Source organism: Oncorhynchus mykiss, chromosome 9 (assembly GCF_013265735.2).
Source record: "Oncorhynchus mykiss isolate Arlee chromosome 9, USDA_OmykA_1.1, whole genome shotgun sequence".
Classification (NCBI taxonomy): Eukaryota; Metazoa; Chordata; class Actinopteri; order Salmoniformes; family Salmonidae; genus Oncorhynchus; species Oncorhynchus mykiss.
In genome coordinates this window covers 2,725,033-2,750,742 of record NC_048573.1, presented here as the reverse complement: position 1 = coordinate 2,750,742, position 25,710 = coordinate 2,725,033, and the positions used below count along the sequence as shown (strand labels likewise).

General features: G+C 49.5%; 1 protein-coding gene across 1 annotated transcript in view; it reads left to right on the top strand.

Moving 5' to 3' along the window:
- Positions 1-23,278, top strand: part of LOC110518027 (Fc receptor-like protein 2) — a gene marked incomplete at its 5' end in the record, with an annotated part of 60,973 nt that extends 37,695 nt beyond the window's left edge. The window contains 3 exon segments of the mRNA XM_036987040.1: positions 15,163-15,303; positions 20,529-20,592; positions 22,689-23,278. Coding sequence (XP_036842935.1) covers positions 15,163-15,303; positions 20,529-20,592; positions 22,689-22,692 — 209 coding nt within the window.
- Between the last annotated feature and the right edge of the window lie 2,432 nt (positions 23,279-25,710).

Below are 25,710 nucleotides of genomic sequence, written 5' to 3'. Positions count from 1 at the left end.
CCATCCCAGTGTTGTCCATGTCTCTGCCCAGCACCATCCCAGTGTTGTCCATGTCTCTGCCCAGCACCATCCCAGTGTTGTCCATGTCTATGCCCAGCACCATCCCAGTGTTGTCCATGTCTCAGCCCAGCACCATCCCAGTGTTGTCCATCTCTCTGCCCAGCACCATCCCAGTGTTGTCCATCTCTCTGCCCAGCACCATCCAAGTGTTGTCCATCTCTCTGCCCAGCACCATCTCCAGTGTTGTCCATGTCTCTGCCCAGCACCATCCCAGTGTTGTCCATGTCTCTGCCCAGCACCATCCCAGTGTTGTCCATGTCTCTGACCAGCACCATCCCAGTGTTGTCCATGTCTCTGCCAAGCACCATCCCAGTGTTGTCCATGTCTCTGCCCAGTACCATCCCAGTGTTGTCCATGTCTCTGCCCAGCACCATCCCAGTGTCGTCCATGTCTCTGCCCAGCACCATCCCAGTGTTGTCCATCTCTCTGCCCAGCACCATCCCAGTGTTGTCCATCTCTCTGCCCAACACCATCTCCAGTGTTGTCCATGTCTCTGCCCAGCACCATCCCAGTGTTGTCCATCTCTCTGCCCAGCACCATCCCAGTGTTGTCCATCTCTCTGCCCATCACCATCCCAGTGTTGTCCATCTCTCTGCCCAGCACCATCTCCAGTGTTGTCCATGTCTCTGCCCAGCACCATCCCAGCAGTGTTGTCCATGTCTCTGCCCAGCACCATCTCCAGTGTTGTCCATCTCTCTGCCCAGCACCATCTCCAGTGTTGTCCATCTCTCTGCCCAGCACCATCTCCAGTGTTGTCCATGTCTCTGCCCAGCACCATCCCAGTGTTCTCCATGTCTCTGCCCATCACCATCTCCAGTGTTGTCCATGTCTCTGCCCAGCACCATCCCAGTGTTGTCCATGTCTCTGCCCAGCACCATCCCAGTGTTGTCCATGTCTCTGCCCAGCACCATCCCAGTGTTGTCCATCTCTCTGCCCAGCACCATCCCAGTGTTGTCCATCTCTCTGCCCAGCACCATCTCCAGTGTTGTCCATCTCTCTGCCCAGCACCATCCCAGTGTTGTCCATGTCTCTGCCCAGCACAATCCCAGTGTTGTCCATGTCTCTGCCCATCATCATCTCCAGTGTTGTCCATGTCTCTGCCCATCACCATCTCCAGTGTTGTCCATGTCTCTGCCCAGCACCATCCCAGTGTTGTCCATGTCTCTGCCCATCATCATCTCCAGTGTTGTCCATGTCTCTGCCCAGCACCATCCCAGTGTTGTCCATGTCTCTGCCCAGCACCATCCCAGTGTTGTCCATGTCTCTGCCCAGCACCATCTCCAGTGTTGTCCATCTCTCTGCCCAGCACCATCTCCAGTGTTGTCCATCTCTCTGCCCAGCACCATCTCCAGTGTTGTCCATGTATCTGCCCAGCACCATCCCAGTGTTGTCCATCTCTCTGCCCAGCACCATCCCAGTGTTGTCCATGTATCTGCCCAGCACCATCCCAGTGTTGTCCATGTCTCTGCCCATCACCATCCCAGTGTTGTCCATGTCTCTGCCCAGCACCATCCCAGTGTTGTCCATGTCTCTGCCCAGCACCATCCCAGTGTTGTCCATGTCTCTGCCCAGCACCATCCCAGTGTTGTCCATGTCTCTGCCCAGCACCATCCCAGTGTTGTCCATGTCTCAGCCCAGCACCATCCCAGTGTTGTCCATCTCTCTGCCCAGCACCATCCCAGTGTTGTCCATCTCTCTGCCCAGCACCATCCCAGTGTTGTCCATCTCTCTGCCCAGCACCATCTCCAGTGTTGTCCATGTCTCTGCCCAGCACCATCCCAGTGTTGTCCATGTCTCTGCCCAGCACCATCCCAGTGTTGTCCATGTCTCTGCCCAGCACCATCCCAGTGTTGTCCATGTCTCTGCCAAGCACCATCCCAGTGTTGTCCATGTCTCTGCCCAGTACCATCCCAGTGTTGTCCATGTCTCTGCCCAGCACCATCCCAGTGTCGTCCATGTCTCTGCCCAGCACCATCCCAGTGTTGTCCATCTCTCTGCCCAGCACCATCCCAGTGTTGTCCATCTCTCTGCCCAGCACCATCTCCAGTGTTGTCCATGTCTCTGCCCAGCACCATCCCAGTGTTGTCCATCTCTCTGCCCAGCACCATCCCAGTGTTGTCCATCTCTCTACCCATCACCATCCCAGTGTTGTCCATCTCTCTGCCCAGCACCATCTCCAGTGTTGTCCATCTCTCTGCCCAGCACCATCTCCAGTGTTGTCCATGTCTCTGTCCAGCACCATCCCAGTGTTGTCCATGTCTCTGCCCATCACCATCTCCAGTGTTGTCCATGTCTCTGCCCAGCACCATCCCAGTGTTGTCCATGTCTCTGCCCAGCACCATCCCAGTGTTGTCCATGTCTCTGCCCATGACCATCTCCAGTGTTGTCCATGTCTCTGCCCATGACCATCTCCAGTGTTGTCCATCTCTCTGCCCAGCACCATCTCCAGTGTTGTCCATGTATCTGCCCAGCACCATCCCAGTGTTGTCCATCTCTCTGCCCAGCACCATCCCAGTGTTGTCCATGTCTCTGCCCAGCACCATCCCAGTGTTGTCCATGTCTCTGCCCATCACCATCCCAGTGTTGTCCATGTCTCTGCCCAGCACCATCCCAGTGTTGTCCATGTCTCTGCCCAGCACCATCCCAGTGTTGTCCATGTCTCTGCCCAGCACCATCCCAGTGTTGTCCATGTCTATGCCCAGCACCATCCCAGTGTTGTCCATGTCTCAGCCCAGCACCATCCCAGTGTTGTCCATCTCTCTGCCCAGCACCATCCCAGTGTTGTCCATCTCTCTGCCCAGCACCATCCAAGTGTTGTCCATCTCTCTGCCCAGCACCATCTCCAGTGTTGTCCATGTCTCTGCCCAGCACCATCCCAGTGTTGTCCATGTCTCTGCCCAGCACCATCCCAGTGTTGTCCATGTCTCTGCCCAGCACCATCCCAGTGTTGTCCATGTCTCTGCCAAGCACCATCCCAGTGTTGTCCATGTCTCTGCCCAGTACCATCCCAGTGTTGTCCATGTCTCTGCCCAGCACCATCCCAGTGTCGTCCATGTCTCTGCCCAGCACCATCCCAGTGTTGTCCATCTCTCTGCCCAGCACCATCCCAGTGTTGTCCATCTCTCTGCCCAGCACCATCTCCAGTGTTGTCCATGTCTCTGCCCAGCACCATCCCAGTGTTGTCCATCTCTCTGCCCAGCACCATCCCAGTGTTGTCCATCTCTCTACCCATCACCATCCCAGTGTTGTCCATCTCTCTGCCCAGCACCATCTCCAGTGTTGTCCATGTCTCTGCCCAGCACCATCTCCAGTGTTGTCCATGTCTCTGCCCAGCACCATCTCCAGTGTTGTCCATGTCTCTGCCCAGCAACATCCCAGTGTTGTCCATCTCTCTGCCCAGCACCATCCCAGTGTTGTCCATGTCTCTGCCCAGCACCATCCCAGTGTTGTCCATGTCTCTGCCCATGACCATCTCCAGTTTTGTCCATCTCTCTGCCCAGCACCATCTCCAGTGTTGTCCATCTCTCTGCCCAGCACCATCTCCAGTGTTGTCCATGTCTCTGCCCAGCACCATCCCAGTGTTGTCCATCTCTCTGCCCAGCACCATCCCAGTGTTGTCCATCTCTGCCCATCACTATCCCAGTGTTGTCCATGTCTCTGCCCAGCACCATCTCCAGTGTTGTCCATCTCTCTGCCCAGCACCATCTCCAGTGTTGTCCATGTCTCTGCCCAGCACCATCCCAGTGTTGTCCATGTCTCTGCCCAGCACAATCCCAGTGTTGTCCATGTCTCTGCCAAGCACCATCCCAGTGTTGTCCATGTCTCTGCCCAGTACCATCCCAGTGCTGTCCATGTCTCTGCCCAGCACCATCCCAGTGTCGTCCATGTCTCTGCCCAGCACCATCCCAGTGTTGTCCATGTCTCTGCCCAGCACCATCCCAGTGTTGTCCATCTCTCTGCCCAGCACCATCTCCAGTGTTGTCCATGTCTCTGCCCAGCACCATCCCAGTGTTGTCCATCTCTCTGCCCAGCACCATCCCAGTGTTGTCCATATCTCTACCCATCACCATCCCAGTGTTGTCCATCTCTCTGCCCAGCACCATCTCCAGTGTTGTCCATGTCTCTGCCCAGCAACCATCCCAGCAGTGTTGTCCATGTCTCTGCCCATCACCATCTCCAGTGTTGTCCATCTCTCTGCCCAGCACCATCTCCAGTGTTGTCCATCTCTCTGCCCATCACCATCTCCAGTGTTGTCCATGTCTCCCCCCAGCACCATCCCAGCAGTGTTGTCCATGTCTCTGCCCATCACCATCTCCAGTGTTGTCCATGTCTCTGCCCAGCACCATCCCAGTGTTGTCCATCTCTCTGCCCATCACCATCTCCAGTGTTGTCCATGTCTCTGCCCAGCACCATTCCAGTGTTGTCCATCTCCCATGCCAGTGTTGTCCATGTCTCTGCCCAGCACCATCCCAGTGTTGTCCATCTCTCTGCCCAGCACCATCCCAGTGTTGTCCATCTCTCTGCCCAGCACCATCTCCAGTGTTGTCCATGTCTCTGCCCAGCACCATCCCAGTGTTGTCCATCTCTCTGCCCATGACCATCTCCAGTGTTGTCCATCTCTCTGCCCAGCACCATCCCAGTGTTGTCCATCTCTCTGCCCATCACCATCCCAGTGTTGTCCATCTCTCTGCCCATCACCATCCCAGTGTTGTCCATGTCTCTGCCCAGCACCATCTCCAGTGTTGTCCATCTCTCTGCCCAGCACCATCTCCAGTGTTGTCCATGTCTCTGCCCAGCACCATCCCAGTGTTGTCCATCTCTCTGCCCAGCACCATCCCAGTGTTGTCCATCTCTCTGCCCATCACCATCCCAGTGTTGTCCATCTCTCTGCCCAGCACCATCTCCAGTGTTGTCCATCTCTCTGCCCAGCACCATCCCAGCAGTGTTGTCCATGTCTCTGCCCAGCACCATCTCCAGTGTTGTCCATGTCTCTGCCCAGCACCATCCCAGTGTTGTCCATCTCTCTGCCCAGCACCATCCCAGTGTTGTCCATGTCTCTGCCCAGCACCATCCCAGTGTTGTCCATGTCTCTGCCAAGCACCATCTCCAGTGTTGTCCATGTCTCTGCCCAGTACCATCCCAGTGTTGTCCATGTCTCTGCCCAGCACCATCCCAGTGTCGTCCATGTCTCTGCCCAGCACCATCCCAGTGTTGTCCATCTCTCTGCCCAGCACCATCCCAGTGTTGTCCATCTCTCTGCCCAGCACCATCTCCAGTGTTGTCCATCTCTCTGCCCAGCACCATCCCAGTGTTGTCCATCCCTCTACCCATCACCATCCCAGTGTTGTCCATCTCTCTGCCCAGCACCATCTCCAGTGTTGTCCATGTCTCTGCCCAGCAACCATCCCAGCAGTGTTGTCCATGTCTCTGCCCATCACCATCTCCAGTGTTGTCCATCTCTCTGCCCAGCACCATCTCCAGTGTTGTCCATCTCTCTGCCCATCACCATCTCCAGTGTTGTCCATGTCTCCCCCCAGCACCATCCCAGCAGTGTTGTCCATGTCTCTGCCCATCACCATCTCCAGTGTTGTCCATGTCTCTGCCCAGCACCATCCCAGTGTTGTCCATCTCTCTGCCCATCACCATCTCCAGTATTGTCCATGTCTCTGCCCAGCACCATTCCAGTGTTGTCCATCTCCCATGCCAGTGTTGTCCATGTCTCTGCCCAGCACCATCCCAGTGTTGTCCATCTCTCTGCCCAGCACCATCCCAGTGTTGTCCATCTCTCTGCCCAGCACCATCTCCAGTGTTGTCCATGTCTCTGCCCAGCACCATCCCAGTGTTGTCCATCTCTCTGCCCATGACCATCTCCAGTGTTGTCCATCTCTCTGCCCAGCACCATCCCAGTGTTGTCCATCTCTCTGCCCAGCACCATCCCAGTGTTGTCCATCTCTCTGCCCAGCACCATCCCAGTGTTGTCCATCTCTCTGCCCATCACCATCCCAGTGTTGTCCATGTCTCTGCCCAGCACCATCTCCAGTGTTGTCCATCTCTCTGCCCAGCACCATCTCCAGTGTTGTCCATGTCTCTGCCCAGCACCATCCCAGTGTTGTCCATCTCTCTGCCCAGCACCATCCCAGTGTTGTCCATCTCTCTGCCCATCTTCATCCCAGTGTTGTCCATCTCTCTGCCCAGCACCATCTCCAGTGTTGTCCATGTCTCTGCCCAGCACCATCCCAGCAGTGTTGTCCATGTCTCTGCCCAGCACCATCTCCAGTGTTGTCCATCTCTCTGCCCAGCACCATCTCCAGTGTTGTCCATCTCTCTGCCCAGCACCATCTCCAGTGTTGTCCATGTCTCTGCCCAGCACCATCCCAGTGTTCTCCATGTCTCTGCCCATCACCATCTCCAGTGTTGTCCATGTCTCTGCCCAGCACCATCACAGTGTTGTCCATGTCTCTGCCCAGCACCATCCCAGTGTTGTCCATGTCTCTGCCCAGCACCATCCCAGTGTTGTCCATGTCTCTGCCCATCACCATCCCAGTGTTGTCCATGTCTCTGCCCAGCACCATCCCAGTGTTGTCCATGTCTCTGCCCAGCACCATCCCAGTGTTGTCCATGTCTCTGCCCAGCACCATCCCAGTGTTGTCCATGTCTCTGCCCAGCACCATCCCAGTGTTGTCCATCTCTCTGCCCAGCACCATCCCAGTGTTGTCCATCTCTCTGCCCAGCACCATCTCCAGTGTTGTCCATCTCTCTGCCCAGCACCATCTCCAGTGTTGTCCATGTCTCTGCCCAGCACCATCCCAGTGTTGTCCATGTCTCTGCCCATCATCATCTCCAGTGTTGTCCATGTCTCTGCCCAGCACCATCCCAGTGTTGTCCATGTCTCTGCCCAGCACCATCCCAGTGTTGTCCATGTCTCTGCCCATGACCATCTCCAGTGTTGTCCATCTCTCTGCCCAGCACCATCTCCAGTGTTGTCCATGTCTCTGCCCATGACCATCTCCAGTGTTGTCCATCTCTCTGCCCAGCACCATCTCCAGTGTTGTCCATGTCTCTGCCCAGCACCATCCCAGTGTTGTCCATCTCTCTGCCCAGCACCATCCCAGTGTTGTCCATGTCTCTGCCCAGCACCATCCCAGTGTTGTCCATGTCTCTGCCCATCACCATCCCAGTGTTGTCCATGTCTCTGCCCAGCACCATCCCAGTGTTGTCCATGTCTCTGCCCAGCACCATCCCAGTGTTGTCCATGTCTCTGCCCAGCACCATCCCAGTGTTGTCCATGTCTCTGCCCAGCACAATCCCAGTGTTGTCCATGTCTCAGCCCAGCACCACCCCAGTGTTGTCCATCTCTCTGCCCAGCACCATCCCAGTGTTGTCCATCTCTCTGCCCAGCACCATCCCAGTGTTGTCCATCTCTCTGCCCAGCACCATCTCCAGTGTTGTCCATGTCTCTGCCCAGCACCATCCCAGTGTTGTCCATGTCTTTGCCCAGCACCATCTCCAGTGTTGTTCATGTCTCTGCCCAGCACCATCCCAGTGTTGTCCATGTCTCTGCCCAGCACAATCCCAGTGTTGTCCATGTCTCTGCCCAGCACCATCCCAGTGTTGTCCATGTCTCTGCCCAGTACCATCCCAGTGTTGTCCATGTCTCTGCCCAGCACCATCCCAGTGTTGTCCATGTCTCTGCCCAGCACCATCCCAGTGTTGTCCATCTCTCTGCCCAGCACCATCCCAGTGTTGTCCATCTCTCTGCCCAGCACCATCTTCAGTGTTGTCCATGTCTCTGCCCAGCACCATCCCAGTGTTGTCCATCTCTCTGCCCAGCACCATCTCCAGTGTTGTCCATCTCTCTGCCCAGCACCATCTCCAGTGTTGTCCATGTCTCTGCCCAGCACCATCCCAGTGTTGTCCATCTCTCTGCCCAGCACCATCCCAGTGTTGTCCATCTCTCTGCCCATCACCATCCCAGTGTTGTCCATGTCTCTGCCCAGCACCATCTCCAGTGTTGTCCATCTCTCTGCCCAGCACCATCTCCAGTGTTGTCCATGTCTCTGCCCAGCACCATCCCAGTGTTGTCCATGTCTCTGCCCAGCACCATCCCAGTGTTGTCCATCTCTCTGCCCAGCACCATCCCAGTGTTGTCCATCTCTCTGCCCAGCACCATCTCCAGTGTTGTCCATGTCTCTGCCCAGCACCATCCCAGTGTTGTCCATCTCTCTGCCCAGCACCATCCCAGTGTTGTCCATCTCTCTGCCCATCACCATCCCAGTGTTGTCCATGTCTCTGCCCAGCACCATCCCAGTGTTGTCCATGTCTCTGCCCAGCACCATCCCAGTGTTGTCCATGTCTCTGCCCAGCACCATCCCAGTGTTGTCCATGTCTCTGCCCAGCACCATCCCAGTGTTGTCCATGTCTCAGCCCAGCACCACCCCAGTGTTGTCCATCTCTCTGCCCAGCACCATCCCAGTGTTGTCCATCTCTCTGCCCAGCACCATCCCAGTGTTGTCCATCTCTCTGCCCAGCACCATCTCCAGTGTTGTCCATGTCTCTGCCCAGCACCATCCCAGTGTTGTCCATGTCTTTGCCCAGCACCATCTCCAGTGTTGTTCATGTCTCTGCCCAGCACCATCCCAGTGTTGTCCATGTCTCTGCCCAGCACAATCCCAGTGTTGTCCATGTCTCTGCCCAGCACCATCCCAGTGTTGTCCATGTCTCTGCCCAGTACCATCCCAGTGTTGTCCATGTCTCTGCCCAGCACCATCCCAGTGTTGTCCATGTCTCTGCCCAGCACCATCCCAGTGTTGTCCATCTCTCTGCCCAGCACCATCCCAGTGTTGTCCATCTCTCTGCCCAGCACCATCTTCAGTGTTGTCCATGTCTCTGCCCAGCACCATCCCAGTGTTGTCCATCTCTCTGCCCAGCACCATCTCCAGTGTTGTCCATCTCTCTGCCCAGCACCATCTCCAGTGTTGTCCATGTCTCTGCCCAGCACCATCCCAGTGTTGTCCATCTCTCTGCCCAGCACCATCCCAGTGTTGTCCATCTCTCTGCCCATCACCATCCCAGTGTTGTCCATGTCTCTGCCCAGCACCATCTCCAGTGTTGTCCATCTCTCTGCCCAGCACCATCTCCAGTGTTGTCCATGTCTCTGCCCAGCACCATCCCAGTGTTGTCCATGTCTCTGCCCAGCACCATCCCAGTGTTGTCCATCTCTCTGCCCAGCACCATCCCAGTGTTGTCCATCTCTCTGCCCAGCACCATCTCCAGTGTTGTCCATGTCTCTGCCCAGCACCATCCCAGTGTTGTCCATCTCTCTGCCCAGCACCATCCCAGTGTTGTCCATCTCTCTGCCCATCACCATCCCAGTGTTGTCCATCTCTCTGCCCAGCACCATCTCCAGTGTTGTCCATGTCTCTGCCCAGCACCATCCCAGCAGTGTTGTCCATGTCTCTGCCCATCACCATCTCCAGTGTTGTCTATCTCTCTGCCCAGCACCATCTCCAGTGTTGTCCATCTCTCTGCCCAGCACCATCTCCAGGGTTGTCCATGTCTCTGCCCAGCACCATCCCAGTGTTGTCCATCTCTCTGCCCAGCACCATCCCAGTGTTGTCCATCTCTGCCCATCACTATCCCAGTGTTGTCCATGTCTCTGCCCAGCACCATCTCCAGTGTTGTCCATCTCTCTGCCCAGCACCATCTCCAGTGTTGTCCATGTCTCTGCCCAGCACCATCCCAGTGTTGTCCATGTCTCTGCCCAGCACAATCCCAGTGTTGTCCATGTCTCTGCCAAGCACCATCCCAGTGTTGTCCATGTCTCTGCCCAGTACCATCCCAGTGTTGTCCATGTCTCTGCCCAGCACCATCCCAGTGTCGTCCATGTCTCTGCCCAGCACCATCCCAGTGTTGTCCATGTCTCTGCCCAGCACCATCCCAGTGTTGTCCATCTCTCTGCCCAGCACCATCTCCAGTGTTGTCCATGTCTCTGCCCAGCACCATCCCAGTGTTGTCCATCTCTCTGCCCAGCACCATCCCAGTGTTGTCCATCTCTCTACCCATCACCATCCCAGTGTTGTCCATCTCTCTGCCCAGCACCATCTCCAGTGTTGTCCATGTCTCTGCCCAGCAACCATCCCAGCAGTGTTGTCCATGTCTCTGCCCATCACCATCTCCAGTGTTGTCCATCTCTCTGCCCAGCACCATCTCCAGTGTTGTCCATCTCTCTGCCCATCACCATCTCCAGTGTTGTCCATGTCTCCCCCCAGCACCATCCCAGCAGTGTTGTCCATGTCTCTGCCCATCACCATCTCCAGTGTTGTCCATGTCTCTGCCCAGCACCATCCCAGTGTTGTCCATCTCTCTGCCCATCACCATCTCCAGTGTTGTCCATGTCTCTGCCCAGCACCATTCCAGTGTTGTCCATCTCCCATGCCAGTGTTGTCCATGTCTCTGCCCAGCACCATCCCAGTGTTGTCCATCTCTCTGCCCAGCACCATCCCAGTGTTGTCCATCTCTCTGCCCAGCACCATCTCCAGTGTTGTCCATGTCTCTGCCCAGCACCATCCCAGTGTTGTCCATCTCTCTGCCCATGACCATCTCCAGTGTTGTCCATCTCTCTGCCCAGCACCATCCCAGTGTTGTCCATCTCTCTGCCCAGCACCATCCCAGTGTTGTCCATCTCTCTGCCCAGCACCATCCCAGTGTTGTCCATCTCTCTGCCCATCACCATCCTAGTGTTGTCCATGTCTCTGCCCAGCACCATCTCCAGTGTTGTCCATCTCTCTGCCCAGCACCATCTCCAGTGTTGTCCATGTCTCTGCCCAGCACCATCCCAGTGTTGTCCATCTCTCTGCCCAGCACCATCCCAGTGTTGTCCATCTCTCTGCCCATCACCATCCCAGTGTTGTCCATCTCTCTGCCCAGCACCATCTCCAGTGTTGTCCATGTCTCTGCCCAGCACCATCCCAGCAGTGTTGTCCATGTCTCTGCCCAGCACCATCTCCAGTGTTGTCCATCTCTCTGCCCAGCACCATCTCCAGTGTTGTCCATCTCTCTGCCCAGCACCATCTCCAGTGTTGTCCATGTCTCTGCCCAGCACCATCCCAGTGTTCTCCATGTCTCTGCCCATCACCATCTCCAGTGTTGTCCATGTCTCTGCCCAGCACCATCCCAGTGTTGTCCATGTCTCTGCCCAGCACCATCCCAGTTTTGTCCATGTCTCTGCCCAGCACCATCCCAGTGTTGTCCATCTCTCTGCCCAGCACCATCCCAGTGTTGTCCATCTCTCTGCCCAGCACCATCTCCAGTGTTGTCCATCTCTCTGCCCAGCACCATCTCCAGTGTTGTCCATGTCTCTGCCCAGCACCATCCCAGTGTTGTCCATGTCTCTGCCCATCACCATCTCCAGTGTTGTCCATGTCTCTGCCCAGCACCATCCCAGTGTTGTCCATGTCTCTGCCCAGCACCATCCCAGTGTTGTCCATGTCTCTGCCCATGACCATCTCCAGTGTTGTCCATCTCTCTGCCCAGCACCATCCCAGTGTTGTCCATCTCTCTGCCCATGACCATCTCCAGTGTTGTCCATCTCTCTGCCCAGCACCATCTCCAGTGTTGTCCATGTCTCTGCCCATGACCATCTCCAGTGTTGTCCATCTCTCTGCCCAGCACCATCTCCAGTGTTGTCCATGTCTCTGCCCAGCACCTTCCCAGTGTTGTCCATCTCTCTGCCCAGCACCATCCCAGTGTTGTCCATGTCTCTGCCCAGCACCATCCCAGTGTTGTCCATGTCTCTGCCCATCACCATCCCAGTGTTGTCCATGTCTCTGCCCAGCACCATCCCAGTGTTGTCCATGTCTCTGCCCAGCACCATCCCAGTGTTGTCCATGTCTCTGCCCAGCACCATCCCAGTGTTGTCCATGTCTTTGCCCAGCACCATCCCAGTGTTGTCCATGTCTCAGCCCAGCACCATCCCAGTGTTGTCCATCTCTCTGCCCAGCACCATCCCAGTGTTGTCCATCTCTCTGCCCAGCAAAATCCCAGTGTTGTCCATCTCTCTGCCCAGCACCATCTCCAGTGTTGTCCATGTCTCTGCCCAGCACCATCCCAGTGTTGTCCATGTCTCTGCCCAGCACCATCTCCAGTGTTGTCCATGTCTCTGCCCAGCACCATCCCAGTGTTGTCCATGTCTCTGCCCAGCACAATCCCAGTGTTGTCCATGTCTCTGCCCAGCACCATCCCAGTGTTGTCCATGTCTCTGCCCAGTACCATCCCAGTGTTGTCCATGTCTCTGCCCAGCACCATCCCAGTGTTGTCCATGTCTCTGCCCAGCACCATCCCAGTGTTGTCCATCTCTCTGCCCAGCACCATCCCAGTGTTGTCCATCTCTCTGCCCAGCACCATCTCCAGTGTTGTCCATGTCTCTGCCCAGCACCATCCCAGTGTTGTCCATCTCTCTGCCCAGCACCATCTCCAGTGTTGTCCATCTCTCTGCCCAGCACCATCTCCAGTGTTGTCCATGTCTCTGCCCAGCACCATCCCAGTGTTGTCCATCTCTCTGCCCAGCACCATCCCAGTGTTGTCCATCTCTCTGCCCATCACCATCCCAGTGTTGTCCATGTCTCTGCCCAGCACCATCTCCAGTGTTGTCCATCTCTCTGCCCAGCACCATCTCCAGTGTTGTCCATGTCTCTGCCCAGCACCATCCCAGTGTTGTCCATGTCTCTGCCCAGCACCATCCCAGTGTTGTCCATCTCTCTGCCCAGCACCATCCCAGTGTTGTCCATGTCTCAGCCCAGCACCATCTCCAGTGTTGTCCATGTCTCTGCCCAGCACCATCCCAGTGTTGTCCATCTCTCTGCCCAGCACCATCCCAGTGTTGTCCATCTCTCTGCCCATCACCATCCCAGTGTTGTCCATCTCTCTGCCCAGCACCATCTCCAGTGTTGTCCATGTCTCTGCCCAGCACCATCCCAGCAGTGTTGTCCATGTCTCTGCCCATCACCATCTCCAGTGTTGTCCATCTCTCTGCCCAGCACCATCTCCAGTGTTGTCCATCTCTCTGCCCAGCACCATCTCCAGTGTTGTCCATGTCTCTGCCCAGCACCATCCCAGTGTTGTCCATGTCTCTGCCCATCACCATCTCCAGTGTTGTCCATGTCTCTACCCAGCACCATCTTCAGTGTTGTCCATGTCTCTACCAGCAACATCTCCAGTGTTGTCCATCTCTCTGCCCAGCACCATCTCCACTGTTGTCCATGTCTCAGCCCAGCACCATCCCAGTGTTGTCCATCTCTCTGCCCAGCACCATCCCAGTGTTGTCCATCTCTCTGCCCAGCACCATCCCAGTGTTGTCCATCTCTCTGCCCAGCACCATCTCCAGTGTTGTCCATGTCTCTGCCCAGCACCATCCCAGTGTTGTCCATCTCTCTGCCCAGCACCATCCCAGTGTTGTCCATGTCTCTGCCCAGCACCATCCCATTGTTGTCCATGTCTCTGCCCAGCACCATCCCAGTGTTGTCCATGTCTCTGCCCAGCATCATCCCAGTGTTGTCCATGTCTCTGCCCAGCATCATCCCAGTGTTGTCCATGTCTCTGCCAAGCACCATCCCAGTGTTGTCCATGTCTCTGCCCAGCACCATCCCATTGTTGTCCATGTCTCTGCCCAGCACCATCCCAGTGTTGTCCATCTCTCTGCCCAGCACCATCCCAGTGTTGTCCATCTCTCTGCCCAGCACCATCCTAGTGTTGTCCATCTCTCTGCCCAGCACCATCTCCAGTGTTGTCCATGTCTCTGCCCAGCACCATCCCAGCAGTGTTGTCCATGTCTCTGCCCATCACCATCTCCAGTGTTGTCCATCTCTCTGCCCAGCACCATCTCCAGTGTTGTCCATCTCTCTGCCCAGCACCATCTCCAGTGTTGTCCATGTCTCTGCCCAGCACCATCTCCAGTGTTGTCCATGTCTCTACCCATCACCATCTCCAGTGTTGTCCATGTCTCTACCAGCACCATCTCCAGTGTTGTCCATCTCTCTGCCCAGCACCATCTCCAGTGTTGTCCATGTCTCTGCCCAGCACCATCCCAGTGTTGTCCATCTCTCTGCCCAGCACCATCCCAGTGTTTTCCATGTCTCTGCCCAGCACCATCCCAGTGTTGTCCATCTCTCTGCCCAGCACCATCTCCAGTGTTGTCCATCTCTCTGCCCAGCACCATCTCCAGTGTTGTCCATCTCTCTACCCAGCACCATCCCAGTGTTGTCCATGTCTCTGCCCAGCACCATCCCATTGTTGTCCATGTCTCTGCCCAGCACCATCCCAGTGTTGTCCATGTCTCTGCCCAGCATCATCCCAGTGTTGTCCATGTCTCTGCCCAGCACCATCCCAGTGTTGTCCATGTCTCTGCCCAGCACCATCCCAGTGTTGTCCATGTCTCTGCCCAGCACCATCCCAGCAGTGTTGTCCATGTCTCTGCACAGCACCATCCCATTGTTGTCCATCTCTCTGCCCAGCACCATCCCAGTGTTGTCCATCTCTCTGCCCAGCACCATCTCCAGTGTTGTCCATGTCTCTGCCCAGCACCATCCCAGTGTTGTCCATCTCTCTGCCCAGCACCATCCCAGTGTTGTCCATCTCTCTGCCCATCACCATCCCAGTGTTGTCCATCTCTCTGCCCAGCACCATCTCCAGTGTTGTCCATCTCTCTGCCCAGCACCATCCCAGTGTTGTCCATCTCTCTGCCCATCTCCATCTCCAGTGTTGTCCATGTCTCTACCCAGCACCATCCCAGTGTTGTCCATGTCTCTCCCAGCACCATCTCCAGTGTTGTCCATGTCTCTGCCCAGCACCATCCCAGTGTTGTCCATGTCTCTGCCCAGCACCATCCCAGTGTTGTCCATGTCTCTGCCCAGCACCATCCCAGTGTTGTCCATGTCTCTACCAGCACCATCTCCAGTGTTGTCCATGTCTGTACCCAGCACCATCCCAGTGGTGTCCATGTCTCTACCAGCACCATCTCCAGTGTTGTCCATGTCTCTCTCCAGTGTTGTCCATGTCTCTCTCCATCACCATCTCCAGTGTTAAATTGTTTTCTTTCTCCAACTGCAGTTCCAACTCCCATTCCATCTCCAGCAGTCCCAGTGTTGTCCATGTCTCTACCCAGGCTGCTGTGTAGTCTACTGGTGGGGTCTCCCTACCTGCTGGTGACCATCATACTGCTGGTGAAAGGCTGCAGGAGCAGTGCTCAAGGTGAGATCCTGAGTTTATACAGGATTGCCTCATTTGTAAATCAGAATTATATTATTATGGCCATTGAAATGCTGGCTATTAAAATTAGATCCAACAAGAACAACAAGGGAAATCCAGGGGGAAAAACAAAAGTGTCAATGCATGTTGATGAGTCTAGTCTGGATCCCTGCAGAGTCTCAATGTATGTTGATGAGTCTAGTCTGGATCCCTGCAGAGTCTCAATGTATGTTGATGAGTCTAGGCTGGATCCCTGCAGAGTCTCAATGTATGTTGATGAGTCTAGTCTGGATCCCTGCAGAGTCTCAATGTATGTTGATGACTCTAGTCTGGATCCCTGCAGAGTCTCAATGTATGTTGATGACTCTAGTCTGGATCCCTGCAGAGTCTCAATGTATGTTGATGACTCTAGTCTGGATCCCTGCAGAGTCTCAATGTATGTTGATGAGTCTAGTCCCCAATCTGGATCCCTGCACAGTCTCATTGAAGATCTTGGTCACTTTTCTAGCCTCTCTGGACTAAAACCTAATTATGACAAGTATGTATTGTATTGTGTATTGTATGTATTGGATCGTATTATGTATTGGATCATTAAAATACAGTGTTTACACCACCTTGTAGTTTACCAATAAAATGGGTGGATGGTGAAGTAGACATACTTGGTATTCACACCTACAAAAATTAAATTAACTGACCACAATTCATTTAAATCGATAGTTAACAAAAATAGAAACAATTCTGCAACCATGGAGAGGAAAATACTTGTCTATTTATGGAAAAATCACATTGATTAACTCTTTGGTCCTATCACTGTTGACTGTCTAATGGTCCTATCAATGTTGACTGTCTAATGGTCCTATCACTGTTGACTGACTAATGGTCCTATCACTGTTGACTGACTAATGGTCCTATCAATGTTGACTGACTAATGGTCCTATCAATGTTGACTGACTAATGGTCCTATCAATGTTGACTGACTAATGGTCCTATCAATGTTGACTGTCTAATGGTCCTATCACTGTTGACTGACTAATGGTCCTATCAATGTTGACTGACTAATGGTCCTATCAATGTTGACTGACTAATGGTCCTATCAATGTTGAATGACTAATGGTCCTATCAATGTTGAATGACTAATGGTCCTATCACTGTTGACTGTCTAATGGTCCTATCACTGTTGACTGACTAATGGTCCTATCAATGTTGACTGACTAATGGTCCTATCAATGTTGACTGACTAATGGTCCTATCAATGTTGACTGACTAATGGTCCTATCAATGTTGACTGACTAATGGTCCTATCAATGTTGAATGACTAATGGTCCTATCACTGTTGACTGACTAATGGTCCTATCAATGTTGACTGACTAATGGTCCTATCACTGTTGACTGTCTAATGGTCCTATCAATGTTGACTGACTAATGGTCCTATCAATGTTGACTGACTAATGGTCCTATCAATGTTGAATGACTAATGGTCCTATCACTGTTGACTGACTAATGGTCCTATCAATGTTGACTGACTAATGGTCCTATCAATGTTGACTGACTAATGGTCCTATCAATGTTGACTGACTAATGGTCCTATCAATGTTGACTGACTAATGGTCCTATCAATGTTGACTGACTAATGGTCCAATCAATGTTGACTGACTAATGGTCCTATCAATGTTGACTGACTAATGGTCCTATCAATGTTGAATGACTAATGGTCCTATCAATGTTGACTGACAAATGGTCATATCAATGTTGAATGACTAATGGTCCTATCAATATTGACTGACTAATGGTCCTATCACAGTTGACTGACTAATGGTCCTATCAATGTTGACTGACTAATGGTCCTATCATTGTTGACTGACTAATGGTCCTATCAATGTTGACTGACTAATGGTCATATCAATGTTGACTGACTAATGGTCCTATCAATGTTGAATGACTAATGGTCCTATCAATGTTGACTGTCTAATGGTCCTATCAATGTTGACTGACTAATGGTCCTATCAATGTTGACTTACTCATGGTCCTATCAATGTTGACTGACTAATGGTCCTATCACAGTTGACTGACTAATGGTCCAATCAATGTTGACTGACTAATGGTCCTATCAATGTTGACTTACTCATGGTCCTATCAATGTTGACTGACTAATGGTCATATCAATGCTGACTGACTAATGGTCCTATCAATGTTGAATGACTAATGGTCCTATCAATGTTGACTGACTAATGGTCATATCAATGTTGACTGACTAATGGTCCTATCAATGTTGACTGACTAATGGTCATATCAATGTTGACTGACTAATGGTCCTATCAATGTTGACTGACTAATGGTCCTATCAATGTTGACTGACTAATGGTCCTATCAATGTTGACTGACTAATGGTCCTATCAATGTTGAATGACTAATGGTCCTATCACTGTTGACTGACTAATGGTCCTATCAATGTTGACTGACTAATGGTCCTATCACTGTTGACTGTCTAATGGTCCTATCAATGTTGACTGACTAATGGTCCTATCAATGTTGACTGACTAATGGTCCTATCAATGTTGAATGACTAATGGTCCTATCACTGTTGACTGACTAATGGTCCTATCAATGTTGACTGACTAATGGTCCTATCAATGTTGACTGACTAATGGTCCTATCAATGTTGACTGACTAATGGTCCTATCAATGTTGACTGACTAATGGTCCTATCAATGTTGACTGACTAATGGTCCAATCAATGTTGACTGACTAATGGTCCTATCAATGTTGACTGACTAATGGTCCTATCAATGTTGAATGACTAATGGTCCTATCAATGTTGACTGACAAATGGTCATATCAATGTTGAATGACTAATGGTCCTATCAATATTGACTGACTAATGGTCCTATCACAGTTGACTGACTAATGGTCCTATCAATGTTGACTGACTAATGGTCCTATCATTGTTGACTGACTAATGGTCCTATCAATGTTGACTGACTAATGGTCATATCAATGTTGACTGACTAATGGTCCTATCAATGTTGAATGACTAATGGTCCTATCAATGTTGACTGTCTAATGGTCCTATCAATGTTGACTGACTAATGGTCCTATCAATGTTGACTTACTCATGGTCCTATCAATGTTGACTGACTAATGGTCCTATCACAGTTGACTGACTAATGGTCCAATCAATGTTGACTGACTAATGGTCCTATCAATGTTGACTTACTCATGGTCCTATCAATGTTGACTGACTAATGGTCATATCAATGCTGACTGACTAATGGTCCTATCAATGTTGAATGACTAATGGTCCTATCAATGTTGACTGACTAATGGTCATATCAATGTTGACTGACTAATGGTCCTATCAATGTTGACTGACTAATGGTCATATCAATGTTGACTGACTAATGGTCCTATCAATGTTGAATGACTAATGGTCCTATCAATGTTGACTGACTAATGGTCCTATCAATGTTGACTGACTAATGGTCCTATCAATGTTGACTGTCTAATGGTCCTATCAATGTTGACTGACTAATGGTCCTATCAATGTTGACTTACTCATGGTCCTATCAATGTTGACTGACTAATGGTCCTATCACAGTTGACTGACTAATGGTCCAATCAATGTTGACTGACTAATGGTCCTATCAATGTTGACTTACTCATGGTCCTATCAATGTTGACTGACTAATGGTCCTATCAATGTTGACTGACTAATGGTCCTATCAATGTTGACTGTCTAATGGTCCTATCAATGTTGACTGACTAATGGTCCTATCAATGTTGACTGACTAATGGTCCTATCAATGTTGACTTACTCATGGTCCTATCAATGTTGACTGACTAATGGTCCTATCACAGGTGACTGACTAATGGTCCTATCAATGTTGACTGACTAATGGTCCTATCAATGTTGACTTACTCATGGTCCTATCAATGTTGACTGACTAATGGTCCTATCAATGTTGACTTACTCATGGTCCTATCAATGTTGACTGACTAATGGTCCTATCACAGGTGACTGACTAATGGTCCTATCAATGTTGACTGACTAATGGTCCTATCAATGTTGACTTACTCATGGTCCTATCAATTTTGACTGACTAATGGTCCTATCAATGTTGACTTACTCATGGTCCTATCAATGTTGACTGACTAATGGTCCTATCAATGTTGACTGACTAATGGTCATATCAATGTTGACTTACTCATGGTCCTATCAATTTTGACTGACTAATGGTCATATCAATGTTGACTGACTAATGGTCATATCAATGTTGACTTACTCATGGTCCTATCAATGTTGACTGACTAATGGTCATATCAATGTTGACTGACTAATGGTCATATCAATGTTGACTGACTAATGGCCATATCAATGTTGACTGACTAATGGTCCTATCAATGTTGACTTACTCATGGTCCTATCAATGTTGACTGACTAATGGTCCTATCAATGTTGACTGACTAATGGTCCTATCAATGTTGACTGACTAATGGTCATATCAATGTTGACTGACTAATGGTCATATCAATGTTGACTTACTCATGGTCCTATCAATGTTGACTGACTAATGGTCATATCAATGTTGACTGACTAATGGTCATATCAATGTTGACTGACTAATGGCCATATCAATGTTGACTGACTAATGGTCCTATCAATGTTGACTTACTCATGGTCCTATCAATGTTGACTGACTAATGGTCCTATCAATGTTGACTGACTAATGGTCCTATCAATGTTGACTTACTCATGGTCCTATCACAGTTGACTGACTAATGGTCCTATCAATGTTGACTTACTCATGGTCCTATCACAGTTGACTGACTGGCTCTGCCTACTCCTACTTAAATCATATGGGCAAAAAACATAACATTTTTTTTGGTATTCTAAGCCAAACAAAATTAAACGTACCTATTTATATAATAAATGTGAGTTTATACAGATTACAACGTCTCATTTCTGACTAATTGAAAATTAAATTTTGCTTAAAGTATCGCCCTTCCTTAAACAAGCCGTACAAAGCTGGTTACAATTTCAGTTTTATCCTCCAGAAAATATAGAACAAATATTACATAAAATGTTATGGTTAAACTCAAATATATTGATGAATAAAAACCATTCTTTATGGAAAAAATGAAGAAAAAAAATATTATATTTATTAATGATATTATGAGTTATGTCACATATGCAGTTATTGAAAATATATGTGAATATCTGCTCCATCCAGACTTACAACCGACTGATTGCAGCCCTACCACAGAAATGGAGGAGACAAGAGGAAGAGGGAGAAGGTAGGGAACTTGTTTACCTGGTTTATCAACTGGTACAAAAAGGGAGGAGACAAGAGGAAAAGGGAGAAGGTAGGGAACTTGTTTACCTGGTTTATCAACTGGTACAAAAAGGGAGGAGACAAGAGGAAAAGGGAGAAGGTAGGGAACTTGTTTACCTGGTTTATCAACTGGTACAAAAAGGGAGGAGACAAGAGGAAAAGGGAGTAGGTAGGGAACTTGTTTACCTGGTTTATCAACTGGTACAAAAAGGGAGGAGACAAGAGGTAAAGGGAGTAGGTAGGGAACTTGTTTACCTGGTTTATCAACTGGTACAAAAAGGGAGGAGACAAGAGGAAAAGGGAGTAGGTAGGGAACTTGTTTACCTGGTTTATCAACTGGTACAAAAAGGGAGGAGACAAGAGGTAAAGGGAGTAGGTAGGGAACTTGTTTACCTGGTTTATCAACTGGTACAAAAAGGGAGGAGACAAGAGGAAAAGGGAGTAGGTAGGGAACTTGTTTACCTGGTTTATCAACTGGTACAAAAAGGGAGGAGACAAGAGGAAAAGGGAGTAGGTAGGGAACTTGTTTACCTGGTTTATCAACTGGTACAAAAAGGGAGGAGACAAGAGGAAAAGGGAGTAGGTAGGGAACTTGTTTACCTGGTTTATCAACTGGTACAAAAAGGGAGGAGACAAGAGGTAAAGGGAGAAGGTAGGGAACTTGTTTGCTTGGTTTATCAACTGGTACAAAAAGGGAGGAGACAAGAGGTAAAGGGAGTAGGTAGGGAACTTGTTTGCCTGCCATATATTAAAGATACAAATTGGCTGAAAGGAACTGGCAGAAATAGAACTATATATCAATTTCATCTGAGGATGGAGACAGCTCCACCATACAGGTTGCAAAATAAATGGGAGGAGATGTTCAATGTACCAATTCCATGGCACATGGTTTATCAACTGGTACAAAAAACTACACTTGATTCCACACTCAGAGTTTTTCAATTTAAATTCTTATATAACATTCTAGCCACCAACAGAATGCTACATAATATTATATAATTGAAGAGGGGTTCAAAAATAAAATCAGAATTATATTACAAGGACTGACAATACTGCAGTAGCTCTGACTGAGTCATGTCCTTAAAGTTTTGATAACTGTATCTCTGATTGAGTCATTTTTAAAGTGTTGATAACTGTAGCTCTAATTGAACCATGTTTAAAGTGTTGATAACTGTATCTCTGATTGAACCATGTTGTAAAGTGTTGATAACTGTATCTCTGATTGAACCATGTTGTAAAGTGTTGATAACTGTATCTCTGATTGAACCATGTTGTAAAGTGTTGATAACTGTATCTCTGATTGAACCATGTTGTAAAGTGTTGATAACTGTATCTCTGATTGAACCATGTTGTAAAGTGTTGATAACTGTATCTCTGATTGAACCATGTTGTAAAGTGTTGATAACTGTAGCTCTGATTGAACCATGTTTAAAGTGTTGATAACTGTATCTCTGATTGAACCATGTTGTAAAGTGTTGATAACTGTATCTCTGATTGAACCATGTTGTAAAGTGTTGATAACTGTATCTCTGATTGAACCATGTTGTAAAGTGTTGATAACTGTAGCTCTGATTGAACCATGTTGTAATGTGTTGATAACTGTAGCTCTGATTGAACCATGTTGTAAAGTGTTGATAATTGTATCTCTGATTGAACCATGTTTAAAGTGGTGATAACTGTAGCTCTGATTGAACCATGTTTAGTGTTGATTACTGTACTCCCTGGTATTGATAAATAGTAAATAGTCCTGGTATTCATAAATAGTAAATGGCCCTGGTATTGATAAATGGTAAATAGCCCTGGTATTGATAAATAGTTAATTCCCCTGTTATTGATAAATGTTAAATAGCCCTGCTATTGATAATTCGTAATTTGCCCTGGTATTGATAACGGAGAACTGGACATAAGCAGGAGCCCCATTGGAAGAGATTTTGATTGAATTCTAAGTAACACAGTATTGACTCGTAAATCATCTGATATGATTTAAATATCTAAATGTTACTCTATTGGATAAGTAAATACATGGCCACGCTGATGAACTACTTCTGTGTTGAACAGGTGATCGTGTTGAAGAAGAGTGAGGCTGAGATCACCTGATCACCATAACAACCATCAGAATGGAACTCATGGAATTCTAATATAGAACTGTGAGTCACAATGCTGTATGTTGTTACATTGTAGCTCCACCTGCTGGAACAATAGTGGCATTTGATCAAATGTGATCTATTAACTGATACATGTATTATTCTGATTGGAATGTGTTTTAATATCATGTGTGTTGTATTATTCATTCAGCAGCTGTCCTTTAACATCAGTCATATACTGGTCATATACTCTATAGCCTTATGGTTGATACATTGTAAATGCCTTAACTTTTCAGGTCTATACAGATCAACTGATAGGTGTTGAGGTTCAGGCATTATTGTTACAGGTTCAGTATAATGTTATACCGTTACATGTTACAGAGATAGAAAACATACAGGAGAGGAGAATTCAATTATTACAATTATTTACTTTATTTTGTTTAAACATGACTAATGTAGGCTTTTGTTTTATAGTGCAAAATCATTATTTTTCAATGAATAATCCTGGTAAGATATTGCTTTTGTCTTTGTAGCATATAGAATTAAAAAAATGATTTTCCTCAATCATGTAGTCTGTTTTTTAATCAGTTCTGAATGACATGACAACCACTCTGTTTTTAATTCCACTCACTTCCCTTTATGTATATTCTAAATACTCCATTCCAGGTTTCCCCTACATCCCCCAGGGCCTTGAGTATCTTCTAAATGCTCCATTCCAGGTTTCCCCTACAGCCCCCAGGGCCTTGAGTATCTACTAAATGTTCCATTCCAGGTTTCCCCTACAGCCCCCAGGGCCTTGAGTATCTACTAAATGTTCCATTCCAGGTTTCCCCTACAGCCCCCAGGGCCTTGAGTATCTACTAAATGTTCCATTCCAGGTTTCCCCTACAGCCCCCAGGGCCTTGAGTATCTTCTAAATACTCCATTCCAGGTTTCCCCTACAGCCCCCAGGGCCTTGAGTATCTTCTAAATGCTCCATTCCAGGTTCCCCCTACAGCCCCCAGGGCCTTGAGTATCTTCTAAATGCTCCATTCCAGGTTCCCCCTACAGCCCCCAGGGCCTTGAGTATCTTCTAAATGCTCCATTCCAGGTTCCCCCTACAGCCCCCAGGGCCTTGAGTATCTTCTAAATACTCCATTCCAGGTTTCCCCTACAGCCCCCAGGGCCTTGAGTATCTTCTAAATGCTCCATTCCAGGTTTCCCCTACAGCCCCCAGGGTATTGAGTATCTTCTAAATGCTCCATACCAGGTTTCCCCTACAGCCCCCAGGGCCTTGAGTATCTTCTAAATGCTCCATTCCAGGTTCCCCCTACAGCCCCCAGGGCCTTGAGTATCTTCTAAATGCTCCATTCCAGGTTTCCCCTACAGCCCCCAGGGCCTTGAGTATCTTCTAAATGCTCCATTCCAGGTTTCCCCTACAGCCCCCAGGGCCTTGAGTATCTTCTAAATGCTCCATTCCAGGTTCCCCCTACAGCCCCCAGGGCCTTGAGTATCTTCTAAATGCTCCATTCCAGGTTCCCCCTACAGCCCCCAGGGCCTTGAGTATCTTCTAAATGCTCCATTCCAGGTTTCCCCTACAGCCCCCAGGGCCTTGAGTATCTTCTAAATGCTCCATTCCAGGTTTCCCCTACAGCCCCCAGGGCCTTGAGTATCTTCTAAATGCTCCATTCCAGGTTCCCCCTACAGCCCCCAGGGTCTTGAGTATCTTCTAAATGCTCCATTCCAGGTTTCCCCTACAGCCCCCAGGGCATTCTAAATACTCCATTCCAGGTTTCACCTACAGCCCCCAGTCATTTGTGCCATACTGCTCAACTATCTAGCTAATCCACAACATTTATTTTATATGATCAATTGTTACTTTCCCCAGTTTCTGTGTTTTGGGTTTGTAGTTTTTGTGTATGTGTGCGTTTCAGGAAATGGCTTTCTGGATTCCAAGCAGCTGATTGGTTCACCCCATTGATTGTAGCTCTGACCCCGCCCTCTCGCTAGGAGAGTTTCTATTACAATGAGGACTCCTTCTGCAGCTTGAAAAGCCAGTGTTCCTTTGTTAGGAGAGAGAGCTTCTTGGTACTGGGGGCATACATATATGTCCTGTGTTTTGTTGTTGGTCTGTAAGTGATTTTGTAGCAGGTCCTTCTGAGGTATGTGTGTGCCAATAGGACTGTTTGTTTTTGATTATCGAAATTGTTCACTCTAAGTGTGTATTATTCCGTTTCATTTGTTCCCGAAGGGGAAGGCACCTTGGGAGTGCTTAGGCAAGAGGCCTGCGGGCATACATATACCCGTAGTATGTACTCTGCCACAAGGTAAGACCTGGGCGGACCCTCCTCTGTATTTTGGTTAGCGCGTCAGGTGGTGCTAAGATAGGTAAGTAGTGGGTAGATAGGTAGGACCCTCCCCTGTATTTTGGCTAGCGTGCCAGGTGGTGCTAAGATAGGTCAGTAATGGGTAGATAGGTAGGACCCTCCCCTGTATTTTGGCTAGCGCGCCAGGTGGTGCTAAGATAGGTCAGTAGTGGGTAGATAGGTAGGACCCTCCTCTGTATTTTGGCTAGTGCGCCAGGTGGTGCTAAGATAGGTCAGTAGTGGGTAGATAGGTAGGAGGGGATTCCTTCACTTTTACTCTCTTTGCTTTGGTCCAGCCCCTTTTCCCCCAAATTACTGTGTGAAGGAAATAAATACCGGGTTAACGGTAATATATTCTGCCTCTGTCATCCTTACCCGCACATACAGTCCCATACCTCTATACCTCCACCTCCAACCACAGTCACCTACCTCTACCTACAGTCCCATACCTCTCTACCTCCACCTACAGTCCCATACCTCTATACCTCCACCTACAGTTCCATACCTCTATACCTCCACCTACAGTCCCATAACTCTATACCTCCACCTACAGTCCCATAACTCTATACCTCCACCTACAGTCCCATACCTCTATACCTCCACCTACAGTTCCATACCTAATTACCTTCAACCTACAGTCATATACCTCTT